A 23,609-nucleotide genomic window follows, 5' to 3' on the forward strand; every position below is an offset into this window, starting at 1 on the left:
AAAAGATTAAGCCAAAGTAAATGTATTGGTGGTACTGTCGCACTGTTGCATCTGCTTGGCAGATGTGGTGTAGCGTATATGGTTTTGTCCGAACGCAGTGACGCCTCCTTGAGCTACTGAAACTGAAACTGAGATGATGCCGTGCTCTTAGCCAGGGGAGAGCAGCCCGAACTTCACTAAGAGAATTCTGTTGAGACAAAATGTAAAGCAATAAATAACAACTGAAATTTGAAATGTTATCTGTGCTTTTCTGCTCCCCGCTGGGCGATCTGCGAAGAAGTTTATTTTTACTTTTGTTAAATCAAAACTCGTGGCTGAAGCTTGGAAGATCTGGGGCTATGAAGTTGAGATAAATGCCGCTTGAGCTTGTTTACTCGACTGATTAAACAACGAGACTTTCTTGTCAGGTGAAGCCTGTTTATTCGGAGCTCTAGTTTACCCTCAGTAGTTCAGAATATGGGGCGCCCCAAAAGATTAACGATTGAGTGTGTGACCTAGTGGATGGGCCGTCTTAGGACTCCTGCGTGTCTCAGCCTGGTTCACTAAGTTAATCCGCTTATCTACAAAACCGGCCTTACTTGCCGTACGTTTCAACTGATGTAAGCAGGGGGGGGGGGGGGGGGGGGGGGGGGGAACAATGATAAAACAGGCAACTGAAAAAAAATAACTGTGGCAATGTAGTGTATTACACGGTGGTCAGGGAGATATAGAACTAAACAAATGGGTTGGCTATTGGCTGGAAATGTACACATGACTGGAGTGCAAGTTTTAATATTGATCTCGATTCGCACGGCCGCCTATTCCCAGTTCGCGAATGTGCTTAGTTGTTGTTGGTGTTTTGGTTCTTACTGTTGTTGTTGTTGTTGTGCATGTGTACGTATGACGGTGCATTTGTATGAATCTTTTAATATATATATTTTTTTATAATCTCAGTCTCTTCATTGGAGTGTGCCGGCGCGAGGGATGTTGAACACTGAGCAGGAACGGGAAGGGCGGGTAAGCGACACAGAACTCGGAGACTGACATCATTGACGATGGCAGCGGCGCGATCAAAGAGTAGGCGAAACGGGAATAGGCAAATAGACCCGGCCTACGTATCCGGTAATCTGTTTCACACTGGCACTACTGAACAGTCTCATGCTGAGAACCATCAGCTAAAGTCAACTGGCATGACACTGACCTGAAAGATTTGGGGTTCGGAGCGACTGATGAGATTTTTATATTTGTTGAAATCGAAATATTTATTATATACAATGATATTATTTTAGCATTTCATTCATTGATCAATCTCCTGACAAGGCAAACAGTGGGTATGCGTACTTTTTTTCTGTGCTGGTGTATTGTTCAGTTCTGTGTATGTATGTATGTATGTAGGCCCAATGCGGCTCAGCTTATATCACAGATTGACAAAAGCTTACAGCTGGGCCATCAGCAAAATGAGAGCTGTATGATCAGTGGTTTCTCCACTGCGGTGGGAAGTCATTTACAGCTTAGTCTTTTGTGAAGGACTATGACTCTCAAACTAGGAGGCAAGGTTGCACTGGCTCTTAGTGCTGCAGCCTTTGGAGACCATCCCAGTGCCCGTACTTTCCTGTAACCCTCGATCTTGGCCGAGAGAGTGGTAACCTGGGCAAGACACTCTCCACTAGAATCAAATTCTGGCCCAAATAGTCGGGACAGCAACTTCCCTCCTCTGCTGTTGTGATGATCATAGTCGAACACGACTCTCTCTCTCTCTATATATATATATATATGTGAGGGGGGGTCTTCCTGTCTGTTAGTGTGTGTTTCATTATTAGTTTATGAATATGTTTGTGTCACATAATATCATAACTGATGAAGAGACGTTACAAAAGAAAATCAAACCATCACTATGAACAAACAAACCCCTCCCCCCGTCCTTTCCGCCCTCCCAGTTCCCTCTTCCCCTGACCTCAGTACCCTTGCCAACTCCCCACTGACTCCCAACACTCCGCACACACACACACAAACGCTCTCTCTCTCTCTCTCTCACCCCTCCCGCTCCTCCACCTCTCCCTCCGTGTGGACAATAAATTCTCACGCAAAGGGATGACTGATGACATTAAAACTTGAAGAAAAAATATTTTAAAAAGTACACCCACTTCTACGTAAACATGTTGTTTTTTCCCTAGTTCTTCCGGGTCGAAGAAAGTGAAAATAAAAAGCAACGTCTAGAGGAAGGAATGTAGGTGGGGGCCCGGGGGTGGGAATGGGGGGCGTGTGGAGGGGAGGGGGGCTGGGGGGAGGTCGAGTATATGATTATGTGTGTGTATGGGGGGTGGGGGGGGGGGGTTGAGGGAGTGGCCCCTTTCACTCTTTCAAATGTTTCTGCCGCACCCACCTGTGTGTGTAGGACTGTGTCTCAGTGTCACTGTCTCTCTCGATCGTCAGTTCGCGGCGCCGGCCGAGGATCGCACGCCGACAGTGAGTGCCATGCGTGCACGTGAGAGTTTTGCTGGCGAATTTCCGGCATTCAAAAAATCGTTCACAGCAAGCACAAAGACCTCTCTCCTATGACAGGTGTCGATCTACAAGGATATTTGTTTGTTTGTTGTTGTTGTTGTTATGTTTAACTACAAAGCCTATATTCCGTCTGAATTGAAAATGATAACTACGTCAGTGCTCTTGTATGCGTTGAATGATAACACTACGTAAATGTCCCTGCATGTACGTACCTTGTATCGTATTGTATTGTATTGTATTGCACTGCCACGGCATAGTTATACAGTACTGTTTTGTATTGACGGTCTTGTATTGGACTGAGCACGCCGTCTTGCCTCACTTTGTCCCCGCGGACTGTATACCGTGTTGGACTTGAACCCGAGGACAATCGCTTCCTAGTCGAATGCATTAATTACCACTAGACCACCGCTCCGGCACCGGCCTTTTTTTTCTTTTCATTTTTTTCTTGGTGGTAATACTAGTTTCCGAGGTGATCAGAGTCAATTTGGAATGTCAAGGGACGTGGTCAACCTACCTTCTGTCTTTTCACCATCACACAAACAAAACAAGACAAAATAAAACCATTAAGCATCTTTAAAAAAAAAAAAAAAGTCAAAGTTGTTGGGGTTTCTAAAACCTACGACAGTCAGATACAAGATGACCCAGGCTCCGTGGTTTTAGTCTGGCAACTATGAAGGAACGCCAGGGATGGTTTTGACTTTGTTGCCGCCAACTGAACAACAACGTCACAGTCGGCCTACGGCAAACAATGCACATGCAGGCCATGTCAGTACTTCACTGAGTTACAAGACTTGCGTCTGTCTGCAACGTCACACTATCTCGAGCGTGCCGCCTTCTCGCTTTACACAACACACTGCACACACACACACACACACACACACACACGCCGCGCACGCAGAAACTGATAAACACACGCCCGCGCCGACTTCAGTGGAGCCGGCACACACACACACACAGACACTGACATAATGGTGTGCTGTCGATCCCAGAATCGGTACTAAAATAACTCGCATGCTTCTGTGAAATTTGCCAGTGCAACCGGCTACACTGACTCTTGCACCTAGCATAATTATATATAGCTCCTACTGACAATCCACACACCTAAAGACGCGCGTTCATTCACACACACACACACACACGTACACACTCACACACTCACCCCCCTCTCTCTCTCTCTCTCTCTCTCTCACACACACACAGAGCAGCTGCCACCACGACTACCGCTATTAATGATGCTGTTGTTATCGTTAGTCATAACCACACAGGCAGCATTGCCGGGTAACAGCAGCAGCACTGTAGAAATTTCAGTTCAAGTCAGTCTGGCTTCCCCCCCTTCGCACCCCCGCCCCCCCCCCCCACTGCCCCCCTCCCGAAATAATTATGACATTGAGGCCCAATGTAAACACTGTGACGGGTAATAGCTGCCCATTTCAGTGCTGTTTGCCTGAGTGGTCTTTTTTTTTTTTTTTTGTTGAATGGCTGTGTATTTTTGATAATTTTTTTAACGATTTTTTCTTTCTTTTTGTAATCCGGGCTTGGGATGATAGATTACTTGAGCAGCGGGAAGGCTGACATCAGTCCTGACTACAGCGTTAATTGTTTCTGCGATTTTTTTTTTTTTTTTGTTCAAATTTTTTTTCTCTTTCAGTTGGGACAGGATTTTGTGTTGAACGTGGTTTAACTTCCCCCCCCCCCCGCCCCCCTCCCCCTTTTATTTAGTTGGGCAGTCCTGATATGGCTCGGGCCTCTGCCGGTACGGTCGGCTGGGCACTTTTTGGCATTGATGTGCAATCTAAAACGACGTTCACTTTGGCTTGCATCTCATACCAGTCCATCAGTGCAAGTCCTTGTATATATATCTATATGCCTGACGTGCTAAGTATATATGATGTGCATGCAGGTCGCAGGGAAAAGAGGGGTCTCCCGATCTGTCCCCATAAGTTATCCCGTTAAACTCTAGGAAATTCTCATTTATTTGTTTATTCATTTGTTTATCTGTTAATTTTGTTTATTCAATTATCTTATTTCATTTTTTATCATTGCATGTAGTGGATGTGTATACAGATGATAACTATAAATTATAGACCATCCCCTGATATATTATCAGACGTTTCCAAAACCTCTGGATTCCATGCTCATTTCGTTCTCAGCTTGCAACTTTAGTTTGATGGCATCACACACACACACACACACACACAGATCAATGATGCAAGGGAGGCGACTCAGTAAAGCATTTCCACAACTCGTTTCTAAGGTCGCCGGAAGTTTATCAACATGGCGCCTTTGCTGGGATGAGTTTTGTTTAATTTTCATTTGTTTTGATGCAACCTTCTTGTCTTCTTCTCAGGACGCATGCGGGGATGCTGACTAGGTAATAATTGTTATAAGTATATTCCTTGTACGCTAATTCGCTCTGAGCCGTTGGATAGCTCCACAACTGTCTTGAATTTGCTGAAATATTCTGCAGTCACTGACTTCATCATTGCGAAAATTTAAACCTACGGATGCAATCGGTGATATAGCATCCAGTGAGAATATAAGAACAGGACAGCAACTAGGATACCTTTAAACGAGTTCACGCAATCAAAACATAGTCACTTTGCGTGGTAATCCTGCAGTTTAGAATACTAAACTCAGGGGCCGTTAAAATGAAAAAGTAGAAGGTGTTTTAGACTGACTTCGATGCGCTGAGTCGAATGCAACCCTCAGCTAAGCTCTAAGACCACTCCTTTTGCCACGAAACTGGATCAAATGCACGGTAAGTAGTACTCCTTCCCGACCTGCACGCCATTTTGACTGCTGATCACGTGGGTGAACGCGTCGTCACCAGCAATCAAAATGGCTCGCCGATAGTTGCTCGGGAAGTGACCGACTGAGTTTACTATTTATTATGTCTCTGTTTCATTGACAAGGAGTGGCCGTAGAGCTTAGCTGAGGGTTGCATTCGACTCAGCGCATCAAGGTCAGTCTAAAACAACCTCTATTTTTTCATTTGAACGGCCCCCTGAGTTTAGTATTCTAAACTGCAGGATTACTCACTTTGCTTATCCTGCATGGCAAAGATAAAACTTGAAAGAATGGACGTGTTACTGTTTGGCAATGCATCCTTGTGTGATAAAGAAATAAGTGGATGTAAGTTGTGGTGCATTGCATTTTATTGTTGTAGATTTCAGCAGTGCATTTGGTCGTGTTGATATCCTCAGGTAAAGAATTCCTCAGATTTACAGGTCTGCACACACATTATATTATCATATGTGTCTCTTTTATGAGCCTTGTGTTTTATGATATTTTCCCAACAAGTTTAGATATATCTGGTATTACTTCATGTGTTCTTGTAGCGTAATTTGATTTAATCTGTGCTAGAAATGGAGAAAGTCTATAAAACAACAACTGTGAAACAAGACTAACTAATAATAATGAGTGCCCAGTGTTTCCAGTCATAGGACCAGGTTTGTCTTCACGGACTGTGTTAACAGGAAATGACAGTGAATCAAGATAAAGGCAAGACCTGAGAGAAGTTGTGAATGGTGGTTGTGTGTGTGTTTGTGATGCGTTTTGTGTTCATTTGATTGCTCAATGTTGAAATAAAGAGTCTTTTAATCATATCACAAATACCAATATCATTGGTTATCTGCACAGAATGTTGGTGAAAAATAACATAAAGCAGGTAGTATAATTTGTAGAGATAAGCACAGAGACACACATGCACACTTTTGCCTCACATGTACACACTGGAATCAGTGGAGTGACAGGGTTTCCAATTTTAGGCATGCATGCTTACATGTGCATCCACAGATTACTATCAGATTTACACCCATAGAGTTTACTTCCTTTTTTTTAATTTTTTTTTTTATTAATTGCCTCTCTCTCTCTTTTACTCACCTTTTCTGTTTATCATCTCTCTTTGTCAACTCCCTCCACTTCCACTGAGAATTGTACTTTATTCTTGTGCTCAGACATGTATAATGTGTAGTAAAACAAAGAGAAATGGAAAATGATGTGTTGTTTCAGAATCCCAGTTTGAGGGAAGCTGGAAAAAAAAAGACAGACAGACATGTATCATGTGTAGTAAAAGAAAAACAAATGGAAAATGATGTGTTGTTTCAGAATCCCAGTTTGAGGGAAGCTGGAAAAGAAGACAGACAGACATGTATCATGTGTAGTAAAAGAAAAACAAATGGAAAATGATGTGTTGTTTCAGAATCCCAGTTTTGAGGGAAACTGGAAAAAAAAGACAGACAGACATGTATCATGTGTAGTAAAAGAAAAACAAATGGAAAATGATGTGTTGTTTCAGAATCCCAGTTTGAGGGAAGCTGGAAGAGAAGAAAGACAAGAGTGGTGCACAATGCAGATGGGGCTCAGTGGTCCCTGCCGACACAAAGAAAGCTGACAGCCAGGGAGGGGGGTGAACTTTATGGAGATCAGTGATGTGTGATCACAGGTCTTATGATGCGGCACTGATCCACAGCTGAGTGAATGTCAGCACATAGCCAACAGACATAAGCCAGGGTCAAAGCTTCCTGGGGGTGGGGGTGCAGCTGTGAGTTGTGGCAGTCATGGCCGGCATGTGCCTTCACTCACAAGGGGTCACCACCGTCTACAGCAGCTCTGGCAGGCCGGACATGGTGCGCGGCCCTCAGACACACCCGCCCAGCGTGTGGCGCCATGACCCCATGTTGCCACTGCAGTGTCTGATGGATAGCAAGACCCCGCCCACCTCCGTCACCTCCCTCACCTCCGCGTCCACACCACAAGAACCCAACCCCAAGCGACGCGGGAAAAAGAAGCTGCTGAAAAAACGCAAATCCATGGTGTCGGTGTCATGCTCGACCTTGAACTCTTCTCCGACGTTAGGGGCAGGAGGGAAGGGCAGGAACTTGGAGAAAGGCATGTCGAGTCTGCCTGATGTGAACATCAACTCGTCTCGCATCGATGAACTGTCCATGCCGTCCCTCCGGGCATCGGGCGCCATCCCCAGCCTGGTGGCGCCGCCCTATGAGCGTCGCAAGAAGCTCCCTCTGCTAGCCGCCATCAAGCCAGAGAACGAGAAAGCGGAGCGGGACAGGTTCATGCGTGCCAATTTCAACTACAACCCGCACTTTGTGTACCGCTGCCCAGCAGATGAGGAGACCATTGAGCGCTTCAACTCACCGTCCGATCGCTATCTGAACATTGTGAGTCACTGTGTTCTTTCTTCACGTTGGAAAGTTTATGATTTTTGCATCTTAATGAAAACGCTATGCACCATCGGCACATTGTCAGTCACTGTCCACATCTTAATGAAAAAGCAATGCATCATGGACACATTGTCAGTCACTGTTTGTCCACATCTTAATGAAAAAGCAGTGCACCATCGGCACATTGTCAGTCACTGTTTGTCCACATCTTAATGAAAAAGCAATGCACCATGGACACATTGTCAGTCACTGTTTGTCCACATCTTAATGAAAAAGCAGTGCACCATGGACACATTGTCAGTCACTGTTTGTCCACATCTTAATGAAAAAGCAATGCACCATGGACACATTGTCAGTCACAGTTTGTCCACATCTTAATGAAAAAGCAGTGCACCATCGGCACATTGTCAGTCACTGTTTGTCCACATCTTAATGAAAACGCAATGCACCATCGGCACATTGTCAGTCACTGTTTGTCCACATCTTAATGAAAAAGCAGTGCACCATCGGCACATTGTCAGTCACTGTTTGTCCACATCTTAATGAAAACGCAATGCACCATCGGCACATTGTCAGTCACTGTTTGTCCACATCTTAATGAAAAAACAATGCACCATGGACACATTGTCAGTCACTGTTTTTGTCCACATCTTAATGAAAAAGCAATGCACCATTGTCAGTCACTGTTTGTCCACATCTTAATGAAAAAGCAATGCACCATGGACACATTGTCAGTCACTGTTTGTCCACATCTTAATGAAAAAGCAGTGCACCATCGGCACATTGTCAGTCACTGTTTGTCCACATCTTAATGAAAAAGCAGTGCACCATCGGCACATTGTCAGTCACTGTTTGTCCACATCTTAATGAAAAAGCAATGCACCATGGACACATTGTCAGTCACTGTTTGTCCACATCTTAATGAAAAAGCAATGCACCATCGGCACATTGTCAGTCACTGTGTTCTAGTTGTGCAGGGTTGTACTTCTTTTTTTGTTTTTGTTTTTTAATTGTTTAGAACATTTTTTGATTATTAGGTTTTACATCGTACAGTTCAGTTGAGCATGTTTTACATGGAAATGCACTGCATAAATTAAATTCGCTTTATTATTATTATTATTACTATGATTATTTCAGTTATCATCATCATTATTTTTATTTCTATTATTGTTATTATTTTATAGAGTGAGAAGAGCGATGTGCTGACAGACGTTGAATGTTGTGTGGGGCAGGCGGTCCTGATCATGCAGGAAGCCATTCGACACTTCGGGTCGTACGAGGACTTTGAAGAGCAGACAGGTGGACGTGTCCTTTCCAAAGCCCAGATCATCGCTTTGGTCAGGAAGTACCTGAAGAAGGAGGACCTGGAATCAGAGATACAGGTAAGACTTAAAGACTGCCAGTCTTCAGTAACATGCATATCTGTCCTCAGACATTTCTTCTGCTGCTGTTGCTTTTTTTTTTTTTTTTTTTGCTGCCCCAACATCTGCACCGTTTCAGTGGCATTACTCCCACACCGCTCATTTAGATTCCCCCATACATGGCCACACCCGGGTTTGTTCATCGCAGTTCCAGCGTTGGCAGTCCACAGGGAACCATCGATGTTAGGTCGCCAGGAGGCCACACACCAGAGGAAACCCTGCTGCTGTTGCTTTGTGTATGTGTTAGACAAAAGGTATAAAACAATCCTTGGGGGCTAGCTGGCCTATGGGAACCATTCCAGCGCCGACTGTCCTAAAGCTCTCTGGCCATGAGAGTGGGGATGTGACTTGGGCAAGGCACTCTCCACTATACCTATAATCCATTTCTGCCCTAGATATTCAGGACTGCAGTTGCCTCCTCTGCTGCTCTGATGGTCATAGTTGGACACATCTATCATACAAAGGACCTGAGAACTGCCTCTTTTAGGGCGTAGCTTTGGTTTGTTACTGAATGCCTTTTAGATGTATTCATAGGAGTGCAAGATGATAGTAATGCTAAGCAACAAAAACTGGAAGCTCAAGATGTGTGGTTGGGTCAGCTTTAATTGAATGAGCAGAATGGAGACAACAGCGGAACTTGTTTGTTTATTTTCTAACCTCCCAGACTTTGTGAATGTTTTCTGTATGTTAAAAAAACCGTCAAAGTAATAGTTATATACATATACATAGGTAGGTATCCGTCAGTCTTGGGGGACTGTGGAGTTTTGCTCTGGGTAATGTTTCTGGTGCAGGATGGTTGTGGCTTGACAGAGCTATTTTAGAATGTTTTACATACCCCCGAAAACAGAGTATGGCTGCCTGCATGGCCGGGGTAAAAACGGTCATACACGTAAAAGCCCACTCGTGTACGTAAGAGTGAACGTGTGGGTTGCAGCCCACGAAGAAGAAGAAGAAGAAGAAGAAGAGTGCTTTATATATGTGTAATGAATGTAATTTTGCTGTTTTCAGGTGAACCTGAGTGAAGACTTGCTGTCGCGAGGCTCCATGACCCAGAAGAACGGACGAGCACAGCTGAACGTGCGAGTGGTCAACCTGAGAGAGAACTGGTGTGACGGGCTGCTGCGTCATGAACTGGGTCAGTCACTGTCGGTGTGGGTGGGTGGAGCGGTGTGGGTGTGAGTGTGTGTGTGTATGTTGGGTGTGGGTGTGGGGGGAGGGTTGCATGTGTGTGGGGAGAGGTGTGTGGGTGTGTATGTTGGGTGTGTGTGTGGGGGGGGAGGGTGTGTGTATGTGGGTGTGGGTGTGGGTGTGAGTGTACCAAGTGTGTGTTTTTGTGCATGTGTACCTGTTTTGAGTGCATTCCTGTCACAATACACACAGTGATTCTTGACTTTCTCCTCAGGTACACACTACCTATGTAGCGTGAACAGTCACAGTACACACAATCACAGGTCCAAGGCCTGACTAAGCGCGTTGGGTTATGCTGCTGGTCAGGCATCTGCTTGGCAGATGTGGTGTAGCGTATATGGTTTTGTCCGAACGCAGTGACGCCTCCTTGAGCTACTGAAACTGAAACAGGTACAGATTACCTATAGAACATGAAAAGCCACAGTACACACAATAAGTGATGACGTTCCCCACAGGTACACACTACCTATGTAGCGTGAACAGTCACAGTACACACAATCACAGGTACAGACTACCTATAGAACATGAAAAGCCACAGTACACACAATAAGTGATGACTTTCCCCACAGGTACACACTACCTATGTAGCGTGAACAGTCCCAATAACAGACGACGTTCTCCACACAGGTACACATTACCTGCGCAGCGTCAACAACCGCAGCCAGGTGTGGGGCGGCGGGCGGCAGCGCCGGGAGCTGTGCCTGCAGCACTTCAACCCCACGGAGGAGGGCCTGGCGTCGCTGCACTCGGTGCTGTTCCGGCCCCACCCCTACCTGTGGAGGGCGTCGCTCCTGTACTACGTCACGCACCGCGCCGCCAACCTGTCCTTCAAGGACCTCTTCCTGGACCTGGGCCGCTTCCTGCACGACCCCCACGTCCGCTGGGACTACTGCGTTCGCGCCAAGCGGGGCCAGAGCGACACCTCCCTGCCAGGTAAGCCAGGAATCGAACTCCAGTGTTTTGGTTGGGGAGGGTGAGAGGCTGAGCTACAGCTCTGCCAGGTGAGGGAGAAGCCAGCTCCAACGTTTTTTTTAGAGGAAGAGGTTAAGCTACAACTCTACCAGGTGAGCAAAAATTGAACTCGAATGTTTTGTTGAGGGTGAGAGGTTAAACTACATCTCTACCAGGTGAGCAAGAATCCAACTGAAATGTTTCCTTGAGAGTAAGAGGTTAAACTACATCTCTACCAGGTGAGCAAGAATCCAACTGAAATGTTTCCTTGAGAGTAAGAGGTTAAGCTACAACTCTACCAGGTGAGCAAGAATCCAACTGAAATGTTTCCTTGAGAGTAAGAGGTTAAGCTACATCTCTACCAGGTGAGCAAGAATCCAACTGAAATTTTTTCTTGAGAGTAAGAGGTTAAGCTACAACTCTACCAGGTGAGCAAGAATCCAACTCAGATGTTTCGTTCAAGGGTGAGAGGTTAAGCTAAAGCTTTGCCGGGTTAGAACTGGAACCCCAGTGTTTTATTGAGGGTAAAAGGTAAAGCTACAAGCTCCTCTTTTCCAGGTGAGAACTCAAACTCCAATGTTTGACTGAGGGCAAAAGTTTAAGCTACAAGCTTTTTGTCACTCTGCCCTCATGAAAATAAAACGTGGAAAATAGAACTAAGAAAACTAGAATGAAGAGAGAGAAGAAGTAGGAGGAAAAAGCAGATGGATAAAGAAAAAAAACAACAAAAAACGAAACCCAAAAACAACAAAAAAAAAATCAACTTACAGAAATGAACATTTCACAAACTCACAGCTTGCTAAAAGCCATTGTCTGTGTGACCATGTTGTTTCTGCAAGGACCAAGTGTACCTTGCTAACAGCCAGTGTGTGTGACAGGTTGTTACAGTGGACCTTGCTAACAGACAGTGTGTGTGACAGGTTGTTACAGTGTACCTTGCTAATATCCAGTGTGTGTGACAGGTTGTTACAGTGTACCTTGCTAACATCCAGTGTGTGTGACAGGTTGTTACAGTGTACCTTGCTAACAGTGTGTGTGACAGGTTGTTACAGTGTACCTTGCTAACATCCAGTGTGTGTGACAGGTTGTTACAGTGTACCTTGCTAATATCCAGTGTGTGTGACAGGTTGTTACAGTGTACCTTGCTAACATCCAGTGTGTGTGACAGGTTGTTACAGTGTACCTTGCTAACAGTGTGTGTGACAGGTTGTTAAGGTGTACCTTGCTAACAGTCAGTGTGTGTGACAGGTTGTTACAGTGTACCTTGCTAACAGTCAGTGTGTGTGACAGGTTGTTACAGTGTACCTTGCTAACAGTCAGTGTGTGTGACAGGTTGTTACAGTGTACCTTGCTAACAGTCAGTGTGTGTGACAGGTTGTTACAGTGTACCTTGCTAACAGTGTGTGTGACAGGTTGTTACAGTGTACCTTGCTAACAGTGTGTGTGACAGGTTGTTACAGTGTACCTTGCTAACAGTGTGTGTGACAGGTTGTTACAGTGTACCTTGCTAACAGTCAGTGTGTGTGACAGGTTGTTACAGTGTACCTTGCTAACAGTGTGTGTGACAGGTTGTTACAGTGGACCTTGCTAACAGACAGTGTGTGTGACAGGTTGTTACAGTGTACCTTGCTAATATCCAGTGTGTGTGACAGGTTGTTACAGTGTACCTTGCTAACAGTCAGTGTGTGTGACAGGTTGTTACAGTGTACCTTGCTAACATCCAGTGTGTGTGACAGGTTGTTACAGTGTACCTTGCTAACAGTGTGTGTGACAGGTTGTTACAGTGTACCTTGCTAACAGTGTGTGTGACAGGTTGTTACAGTGTACCTTGCTAACAGTCAGTGTGTGTGACAGGTTGTTACAGTGTACCTTGCTAACAGTCAGTGTGTGTGACAGGTTGTTACAGTGTACCTTGCTAACATCCAGTGTGTGTGACAGGTTGTTACAGTGTACCTTGCTAACAGTGTGTGTGACAGGTTGTTAAGGTGTACCTTGCTAACAGTCAGTGTGTGTGACAGGTTGTTACAGTGTACCTTGCTAACAGTCAGTGTGTGTGACAGGTTGTTACAGTGTACCTTGCTAACATCCAGTGTGTGTGACAGGTTGTTACAGTGTACCTTGCTAACAGTGTGTGTGACAGGTTGTTAAGGTGTACCTTGCTAACAGTCAGTGTGTGTGACAGGTTGTTACAGTGTACCTTGCTAACAGTCAGTGTGTGTGACAGGTTGTTACAGTGTACCTTGCTAACATCCAGTGTGTGTGACAGGTTGTTACAGTGTACCTTGCTAACAGTGTGTGTGACAGGTTGTTACAGTGTACCTTGCTAACAGTCAGTGTGTGTGACAGGTTGTTACAGTGTACCTTGCTAACAGTCAGTGTGTGTGACAGGTTGTTACAGTGTACCTTGCTAACATCCAGTGTGTGTGACAGGTTGTTACAGTGTACCTTGCTAACAGTGTGTGTGACAGGTTGTTACAGTGTACCTTGCTAACAGTCAGTGTGTGTGACAGGTTGTTACAGTGTACCTTGCTAACAGTCAGTGTGTGTGACAGGTTGTTACAGTGTACCTTGCTAACAGTCAGTGTGTGTGACAGGTTGTTACAGTGTACCTTGCTAACAGTGTGTGTGACAGGTTGTTACAGTGTACCTTGCTAACAGTCAGTTTGTGTGACAGGTTGTTACAGTGTACCTTGCTAACAGCCAGTGTGTGTGACAGGTTGTTACAGTGTACCTTGCTAACAGTGTGTGTGACAGGTTGTTACAGTGTACCTTGCTAACATCCAGTGTGTGTGACAGGTTGTTACAGTGTACCTTGCTAACAGTGTGTGTGACAGGTTGTTACAGTGTACCTTGCTAACAATCAGTGTGTGTGACAGGTTGTTACAGTGTACCTTGCTAACATCCAGTGTGTGTGACAGGTTGTTACAGTATACCTTGCTAACAGTGTGTGTGACAGGTTGTTACAGTGTACCTTGCTAACAGTGTGTGTGACAGGTTGTTACAGTGTACCTTGCTAACAGTGTGTGTGACAGGTTGATACAGTGTACCTTGCTAACAGTCAGTGTGTGTGACAGGTTGTTACAGTGTACCTTGCTAACAGTCAGTGTGTGTGACAGGTTGTTACAGTGTACCTTGCTAACAGTCAGTGTGTGTGACAGGTTGTTACAGTGTACCTTGCTAACAGTGTGTGTGACAGGTTGTTACAGTGTACCTTGCTAACATCCAGTGTGTGTGACAGGTTGTTACAGTGTACCTTGCTAACAGTGTGTGTGACAGGTTGTTAAGGTGTACCTTGCTAACAGTCAGTGTGTGTGACAGGTTGTTACAGTGTACCTTGCTAACAGTCAGTGTGTGTGACAGGTTGTTACAGTGTACCTTGCTAACATCCAGTGTGTGTGACAGGTTGTTACAGTGTACCTTGCTAACAGTGTGTGTGACAGGTTGTTACAGTGTACCTTGCTAACAGTCAGTGTGTGTGACAGGTTGTTACAGTGTACCTTGCTAACAGTCAGTGTGTGTGACAGGTTGTTACAGTGTACCTTGCTAACATCCAGTGTGTGTGACAGGTTGTTACAGTGTACCTTGCTAACAGTGTGTGTGACAGGTTGTTACAGTGTACCTTGCTAACAGTCAGTGTGTGTGACAGGTTGTTACAGTGTACCTTGCTAACAGTCAGTGTGTGTGACAGGTTGTTACAGTGTACCTTGCTAACAGTCAGTGTGTGTGACAGGTTGTTACAGTGTACCTTGCTAACAGTGTGTGTGACAGGTTGTTACAGTGTACCTTGCTAACAGTCAGTGTGTGTGACAGGTTGTTACAGTGTACCTTGCTAACAGCCAGTGTGTGTGACAGGTTGTTACAGTGTACCTTGCTAACAGTGTGTGTGACAGGTTGTTACAGTGTACCTTGCTAACATCCAGTGTGTGTGACAGGTTGTTACAGTGTACCTTGCTAACAGTGTGTGTGACAGGTTGTTACAGTGTACCTTGCTAACAATCAGTGTGTGTGACAGGTTGTTACAGTGTACCTTGCTAACATCCAGTGTGTGTGACAGGTTGTTACAGTGTACCTTGCTAACAGTGTGTGTGACAGGTTGTTACAGTGTACCTTGCTAACAGTGTGTGTGACAGGTTGATACAGTGTACCTTGCTAACAGTCAGTGTGTGTGACAGGTTGTTACAGTGTACCTTGCTAACAGTCAGTGTGTGTGACAGGTTGTTACAGTGTACCTTGCTAACAGTCAGTGTGTGTGACAGGTTGTTACAGTGTACCTTGCTAACAGTGTGTGTGACAGGTTGTTACAGTGTACCTTGCTAACATCCAGTGTGTGTGACAGGTTGTTACAGTGTACCTTGCTAACAGTGTGTGTGACAGGTTGTTACAGTGTACCTTGCTAACAGTCAGTGTGTGTGACAGGTTGTTACAGTGTACCTTGCTAACAGTCAGTGTGTGTGACAGGTTGTTACAGTGTACCTTGCTAACATCCAGTGTGTGTGACAGGTTGTTACAGTGTACCTTGCTAACAGTGTGTGTGACAGGTTGTTACAGTGTACCTTGCTAACAGTCAGTGTGTGTGACAGGTTGTTACAGTGTACCTTGCTAACAGTCAGTGTGTGTGACAGGTTGTTACAGTGTACCTTGTTAACAGCCAGTGTGTGTGACAGGTTGTTACAGTGTACCTTGCTAACAGTGTGTGTGACAGGTTGTTACAGTGTACCTTGCTAACATCCAGTGTGTGTGACAGGTTGTTACAGTGTACCTTGCTAACATCCAGTGTGTGTGACAGGTTGTTACAGTGTACCTTGCTAACAGTGTGTGTGACAGGTTGTTACAGTGTACCTTGCTAACAGTCAGTGTGTGTGACAGGTTGTTACAGTGTACCTTGCTAACAGTCAGTGTGTGTAACAGGTTGTTACAGTGTACCTTGTTAACAGCCAGTGTGTGTGACAGGTTGTTACAGTGTACCTTGCTAACAGTGTGTGTGACAGGTTGTTACAGTGTACCTTGCTAACATCCAGTGTGTGTGACAGGTTGTTACAGTGTACCTTGCTAACAGTCAGTGTGTGTGACAGGTTGTTACAGTGTACCTTGCTAACAGTCAGTGTGTGTGACAGGTTGTTACAGTGTACCTTGCTAACAGTCAGTGTGTGTGACAGATTGTTACAGTGTACCTTGCTAACATCCAGTGTGTGTGACAGGTTGTTACAGTGTACCTTGCTAACCGTCAGTGTGTGTGACAGGTTGTTACAGTGTACCTTGCTAACAGTGTGTGTGTGACAGGTTGTTAAGGTGTACCTTGCTAACATCCAGTGTGTGTGACAGGTTGTTACAGTGTACCTTGCTAACAGTGTGTGTGACAGGTTGTTACAGTGTACCTTGCTAACAGTCAGTGTGTGTGACAGGTTGTTAAGGTGTACCTTGCTAACAGTCAGTGTGTGTGACAGGTTGTTACAGTGTACCTTGCTAACATCCAGTGTGTGTGACAGGTTGTTACAGTGTACCTTGCTAACAGTCAGTGTGTGTGACAGGTTGTTACAGTGTACCTTGCTAACAGTCTGTGTGTGACAGGTTGTTACAGTGTACCTTGCTAACAGTCAGTGTGTGTGACAGGTTGTTACAGTGTACCTTGCTAACAGTGTGTGTGACAGGTTGTTACAGTGTACCTTGCTAACAGTCAGTGTGTGTGACAGGTTGTTACAGTGTACCTTGCTAACAGCCAGTGTGTGACAGGTTGTTACAGTGTACTTTGCTAACAGCCAGTGTGTGACAGGTTGTTACAATGTACCTTGCTAACAGTGTGTGTGACAGGTTGTTACAGTGTACCTTGCTAACATCCAGTGTGTGTGACAGGTTGTTACAGTGTACCTTGCTAACAGTCAGTGTGTGTGACAGGTTGTTACAGTGTACCTTGCTAACAGTGTGTGTGTGACAGGTTGTTACAGTGTACCTTGCTAACAGCCAGTGTGTGACAGGTTGTTACAGTGTACCTTGCTAACAGCCAGTGTGTGACAGGTTGTTACAGTGTACCTTGCTAACAGTGTGTGTGACAGGTTGTTACAGTGTACCTTGCTAACAGTGTGTGTGACAGGTTGTTACAGTGTACCTTGCTAACAGCCAGTGTGTGTGACAGGTTGTTACAGTGTACCTTGCTAACAGTCAGTGTGTGTGACAGGTTGTTACAGTGTACCTTGCTAACAGTGTGTGTGACAGGTTGTTACAGTGTACCTTGCTAACAGCCAGTGTGTGTGACAGGTTGTTACAGTGTACCTTGCTAACTTGCTAACAGCCAGTGTGTGTGACAGGTTGTTACAGTGTACCTTGCTAACAGTGTGTGTGACAGGTTGTTACAGTGTACCTTGCTAACAGCCAGTGTGTGTGACAGGTTGTTACAGTGTACCGTGCTAACAGTGTGTGTGACAGGTTGTTACAGTGTACCTTGCTAACAGTGTGTGTGACAGGTTGTTACAGTGTACCTTGCTAACAGTGTGTGTGACAGGTTGTTACAGTGTACCTTGCTAACAGTCAGTGTGTGTGACAGGTTGTTACAGTGTACCTTGCTAACAGTCAGTGTGTGTGACAGGTTGTTACAGTGTACCTTGCTAACAGTCAGTGTGTGTGACAGGTTGTTACAGTGTACCTTGCTAACAGTGTGTGTGACAGGTTGTTACAGTGTACCTTGCTAACAGTGTGTGTGACAGGTTGTTACAGTGTACCTTGCTAACAGTGTGTGTGACAGGTTGTTACAGTGTACCTTGCTAACAGTGTGTGTGACAGGTTGTTACAGTGTACCTTGCTAACAGCCTGTGTGTGACAGGTTGTTACAGTGTACCTTGCTAACAGCCTGTGTGTGACAGGTTGTTACAGTGTACCTTGCTAACACGTGTGTGTGTGTTCAGGTTGTTACAGTGTACCTTGCTAACAGTGTGTGTGTGACAGGTTGTTACAGTGTACCTTGCTAACAGTGTGTGTGACAGGTTGTTACAGTGTACCTTGCTAACAGTGTGTGTGTGACAGGTTGTTACAGTGTACCTTGCTAACACCTGTGTGTGTGTTCAGGTTGTTACAGTGTACCTTGCTAACAGCCAGTGTGTGTGTTCAGGTTTTTACAGTGTACCTTGCTAACAGTGTGTGTGACAGGTTGTTACAGTGTACCTTGCTAACAGCCTGTGTGTGTTCAGGTTGTTACAGTGTACCTTGCTAACAGCCTGTGTGTGTGTTCAGGTTGTTACAGTGTACCTTGCTAACAGTCAGTGTGTGTTCAGGTTGTTACAGTGTACCTTGCTAACACCTGTGTGTGTGTTCAGGTTGTTACAGTGTACCTTGCTAACAGCCAGTGTGTGTTCAGGTTGTTACAGTGTACCTTGCTAACAGCCTGTGTGTGTTCAGGTTGTTACAGTGTACCTTGCTAACACCTGTGTGTGTTCAGGTTGTTACAGTGTACCTTGCTAACAGTGTGTGTGACAGGTTGTTACAGTGTACCTTGCTAACAGTGTGTGTGACAGGTTGTTACAGTGTACCTTGCTAACAGCCAGTGTGTGTGTTCAGGTTGTTACAGTGTACCTTGCTAACACCTGTGTGTGTGTTCAGGTTGTTACAGTGTACCTTGCTAACAGCCTGTGTGTGTTCAGGTTGTTACAGTGTACCTTGCTAACAGCCTGTGTGTGTGTTCAGGTTGTTACAGTGTACCTTGCTAACAGCCAGTGTGTGTGTTCAGGTTGTTACAGTGTACCTTGCTAACAGCCTGTGTGTGTTCAGGTTGTTACAGTGTACCTTGCTAACAGCCAGTGTGTGTTCAGGTTGTTACAGTGTACCTTGCTAACACCTGTGTGTGTTCAGGTTGTTACAGTGTACCTTGCTAACAGCCAGTGTGTGTTCAGGTTGTTACAGTGTACCTTGCTAACACCTGTGTGTGTTCAGGTTGTTACAGTGTACCTTGCTAACACCAGTGTGTGTTCAGGTTGTTACAGTGTACCTTGCTAAGAGCCAGTGTGTGTGCAGGTTGTTACAGTGTACCTTGCTAACAGCCAGTGTGTGTTCAGGTTGTTACAGTGTACCTTGCTAACACCTGTGTGTGTTCAGGTTGTTACAGTGTACCTTGCTAACACCTGTGTGTGTTCAGGTTGTTACAGTGTACCTTGCTAACAGCCAGTGTGTGTTCAGGTTGTTACAGTGTACCTTGCTAACACCTGTGTGTGTGTTCAGGTTGTTACAGTGTACCTTGCTAACAGTGTGTGTGTTCAGGTTGTTACAGTGTACCTTGCTAACACCTGTGTGTGTTCAGGTTGTTACAGTGTACCTTGCTAACAGCCAGTGTGTGTTCAGGTTGTTACAGTGTACCTTGCTAACACCTGTGTGTGTTCAGGTTGTTACAGTGTACCTTGCTAACAGCCAGTGTGTGTTCAGGTTGTTACAGTGTACCTTGCTAACACCTGTGTGTGTTCAGGTTGTTACAGTGTACCTTGCTAACACCTGTGTGTGTTCAGGTTGTTACAGTGTACCTTGCTAACAGTGTGTGTTCAGGTTGTTACAGTGTACCTTGCTAACAGCCAGTGTGTGTGTTCAGGTTGTTACAGTGTACCTTGCTAACACCTGTGTGTGTTCAGGTTGTTACAGTGTACCTTGCTAACACCTGTGTGTGTTCAGGTTGTTACAGTGTACCTTGCTAACAGCCAGTGTGTGTTCAGGTTGTTACAGTGTACCTTGCTAACACCTGTGTGTGTGTTCAGGTTGTTACAGTGTACCTTGCTAACACCTGTGTGTGTGTTCAGGTTGTTACAGTGTACCTTGCTAACAGTGTGTGTGTTCAGGTTGTTACAGTGTACCTTGCTAACACCTGTGTGTGTTCAGGTTGTTACAGTGTACCTTGCTAACAGCCAGTGTGTGTTCAGGTTGTTACAGTGTACCTTGCTAACACCTGTGTGTGTTCAGGTTGTTACAGTGTACCTTGCTAACAGCCAGTGTGTGTTCAGGTTGTTACAGTGTACCTTGCTAACACCTGTGTGTGTTCAGGTTGTTACAGTGTACCTTGCTAACACCTGTGTGTGTTCAGGTTGTTACAGTGTACCTTGCTAACACCTGTGTGTGTGTTCAGGTTGTTACAGTGTACCTTGCTAACACCTGTGTGTGTTCAGGTTGTTACAGTGTACCTTGCTAACACCTGTGTGTGTTCAGGTTGTTACAGTGTACCTTGCTAACACCTGTGTGTGTGTTCAGGTTGTTACAGTGTACCTTGCTAACACCTGTGTGTGTGTTCAGGTTGTTACAGTGTACCTTGCTAACACCTGTGTGTGACAGGTTGTTACAGTGTACCTTGCTAACACCTGTGTGTGTTCAGGTTGTTACAGTGTACCTTGCTAACAGCCAGTGTGTGTTCAGGTTGTTACAGTGTACCTTGCTAACAGCCAGTGTGTGTTCAGGTTGTTACAGTGTACCTTGCTAACAGTGTGTGTGTTCAGGTTGTTACAGTGTACCTTGCTAACACCTGTGTGTGTGTTCAGGTTGTTACAGTGTACCTTGCTAACACCTGTGTGTGTGTTCAGGTTGTTACAGTGTACCTTGCTAACACCTGTGTGTGACAGGTTGTTACAGTGTACCTTGCTAACACCTGTGTGTGTTCAGGTTGTTACAGTGTACCTTGCTAACAGCCAGTGTGTGTTCAGGTTGTTACGGTGTACCTTGCTAACAGCCAGTGTGTGTTCAGGTTGTTACAGTGTACCTTGCTAACACCTGTGTGTGTTCAGGTTGTTACAGTGTACCTTGCTAACAGCCTGTGTGTGTTCAGGTTGTTACAGTGTACCTTGCTAACAGCCAGTGTGTGTGCAGGTTGTTACAGTGTACCTTGCTAACAGCCTGTGTGTGTTCAGGTTGTTACAGTGTACCTTGCTAACAGCCTGTGTGTGTGTTCAGGTTGTTACAGTGTACCTTGCTAACACCTGTGTGTGTGTTCAGGTTGTTTCTGCAAGGACCAGGTGTACCTGGACGGAGCTCTTCAGCTGCTGAAGCGACGGCGCTGCCTGGACTTTCACCTGCTGGTTCGAATGGGTAAAGTCGCCCATGGCGACATTGATCGCCTGATGGATCATTTCCAGTTGGACGGAACACGCATCCCCAGCTTCATGGAGGACCTGAGCGCGTATCGCAGACAGCTGAACCACATAGCGGAGTGCAACGGACTGACCGATTCTGTTCTGGCGGACGTGGAGTGAGACCAGCGTCGCTTCCTCTCTGGCCTCTGTCAGAGGTAGTGATGGGCTCCACCACCACTTCACTTCACTCCGGGGAATGGTGGTCGAGGTTGTTGTCATTGCTCAAAGGCCTGTGTTTATCACATGATATTTTGGCTTCAGGTTTTGTTGTTGTTGTTGTAAGTCATGCTTGCTGAGGAAGTGTAAACGTGTGTATTTTTCTGTGTACCTCTATGTAACACTGGTTTATACAAGTTGAAACTGTTGAATCAATTGTAATAATCATGATAATGATAATGTGTGTTTATGTACCGCTTAATCTGCAGTTCTTGGCACTTCTTGAAACGAATAGGGCACTCTTGTAAGAGATGGCATTGACAGAAGAAAATGTTGTTTTTTTTTCAATTGAAAGGCATTGATTGTTTTACTGAAAACGATAAGAAACCATTTTCTGCGACTGACAATATAGAGTTTTCAAGAGCAGAGTGTTTTTGTTGCGTGTGGTCCTTCCCACAGTTCTTCCTGTTCCTTGTTGTTTTATCAGTGATTGCTGTGCACTTGTTTTGTGGATCTTGCGCTGTAAGCGTGAGGTGGTGGTCATGGATGTTTTCATCATTGTGCAATTCATTCAGTGAACTGGGATGCAGACAGAGAATGTGTCATTTGTTTTGTAAACTAATGATCAGAATTACTAGATATAAATAAGAAGAAAAAAAAGGAATTAGGAATGATAGTATGATTTGTTTCCTTAAAAAAATAAAATCAGAAGTCCTGAAATGAAAAGGAAATAGGAATGGTAGTTTGATTTGTCGGTAAAGTAATGATCAGGAATATTAAATTGAAAAAAAGAGAAAAAATAATTAGGTGTGATAGTGTGATTGGTTTTGTAAAATAATGATCAAAAGTACTGATTATTAAAAAAAAAAAAAGGAATTAGGAATGGTAGGGTGATTGGTTTTGTAAAGTAATGATCAAAAGTACTGAATATAGGGTTTTGTAAAGTAATGATCAAAAGTACTGAATATAGGGTTTTGTAAAGTAATGATCAAAAGTACTGAATATAGGGTTTTGTAATGTAATGATCAAAAGTACTGATTATAGGGTCATAATCAAAAGTACTGAATATAGATAAGAAATGAAAAAAGGAAGTGATAATTAGAGAGTTGGTGACCAAAATTTTTCAGACGATTTGTTCTCTATATGAATAAAAATATATTCTAAAAAAAAAAAAAAAAAAAAAAAAAGCTACAAAATGAAAGGAAAGAGAAAGAGACCAAGAAGAAAACCAGTGACGTATCGCCTGTTGTTTCGTGACAGATGTACATGTACACACTCTGAGCTGATGGTTATTGTCTGGTCAAAGAGATGTTGAACAACTGCAGTGTGTGTGTGTGTGGGAACACGAAACCAAGAGATCTCAGAGAAACCTATGGGTTATCACTGGTCCCTGTGACGAGTCTTGTGTTTGTGTGATTGTCATGAAGAAGATTTACTTGATTATCAGCTTGTGTTGATGTGAATGTAATCTCTCTTCTCTCTCTCTCTCTCTCTTTCTTTTTTTTTTTTTTTTTCTTTTTCTTTCGGTCTTTTTTTTGTGCTGGTTTCATTACAGAGTGGTCTCTTTGTTCTCACTCTTGTTTTTACCCTTACAAAGAAAAACTTCTGTTCTTACAGTAATACAGACCCAGTGTCACTGAATCAACATTTAAAATGTCACAAACGGATCATTAAAGTTTCATTTGCATACACTCATCTGTAATGAGGCGCTTTTTTTTTTCTTTTTTTTTTGACTGGAGAAGGATATTTGAAATGCACAGGACCATAGACCACAAATAACCACAAAAAGGAACAGAAAATGTGTTGAGAATGTTGTTTTCATTGTTTTCAATTTTGTTTGTTTGTTTGTTGGATCAACACCTTTTTCTGCTGCTGTGAAAAAAGAACACACACACACACACACACACACACACACACACAAAAAAAAAAAAAACATTACTCAGACGTTACTCTCCAGTCACAGATAGTGATTGATGGCGGGGAAGAAGGAGAAGATGAAGGAACTCAGTTCCCAGAAAGTTGAACCCTTTCATCCCTGGGGAGTTTCCACATTTGGCAGGCCTCCCTGCCACATTATTACAGAAAAACCCAGAAAATAGACTGAACTTGGCCAGCTTTTCCTCTCAACTGACGCATGTGGACAC

General features: G+C 44.4%; 1 protein-coding gene across 2 annotated transcripts; it reads left to right on the forward strand.

Moving 5' to 3' along the window:
- Positions 1-4,747: 4,747 nt before the first annotated feature.
- Positions 4,748-23,373, forward strand: LOC143285982 (microtubule-associated tyrosine carboxypeptidase 1-like). 2 transcript variants are annotated; one of them, XM_076593446.1, is made up of 6 exons: positions 4,748-4,855; positions 6,782-7,661; positions 8,897-9,046; positions 10,094-10,220; positions 10,901-11,206; positions 21,173-23,373. In XM_076593446.1, the coding sequence occupies exons 2-6, from the start codon at positions 7,044-7,046 to the stop codon at positions 21,427-21,429; spliced, it is 1,458 nt and encodes a 485-aa protein (XP_076449561.1). In that variant the 5' UTR covers positions 4,748-4,855; positions 6,782-7,043; the 3' UTR covers positions 21,430-23,373. The 2 variants fall into 2 exon arrangements, with proteins under 2 accessions (XP_076449561.1, XP_076449562.1); XM_076593447.1 differs by lacking the exon at positions 4,748-4,855 and adding an exon at positions 5,327-5,446.
- Positions 23,374-23,609: the final 236 nt, after the last annotated feature.

Source organism: Babylonia areolata, chromosome 9 (assembly GCF_041734735.1).
Source record: "Babylonia areolata isolate BAREFJ2019XMU chromosome 9, ASM4173473v1, whole genome shotgun sequence".
NCBI classification, from domain to species: Eukaryota; Metazoa; Mollusca; class Gastropoda; order Neogastropoda; family Buccinidae; genus Babylonia; species Babylonia areolata.

Excerpts from the sequence above, each read along its gene's own strand:
- LOC143285982 (XM_076593446.1), top strand. The coding sequence starts at position 7,044 with ATGGCCGGCATGTGCCTTCACTCACAAGGGGTCACCACCGTCTACAGC. Across the intron at positions 10,221-10,900 it reads GCTGCTGCGTCATGAACTGG|GTACACATTACCTGCGCAGC; the intron begins GTCAGTCACTGT and ends TTCTCCACACAG. Across the intron at positions 11,207-21,172 it reads GAGCGACACCTCCCTGCCAG|GTTGTTTCTGCAAGGACCAG; the intron begins GTAAGCCAGGAA and ends GTGTGTGTTCAG.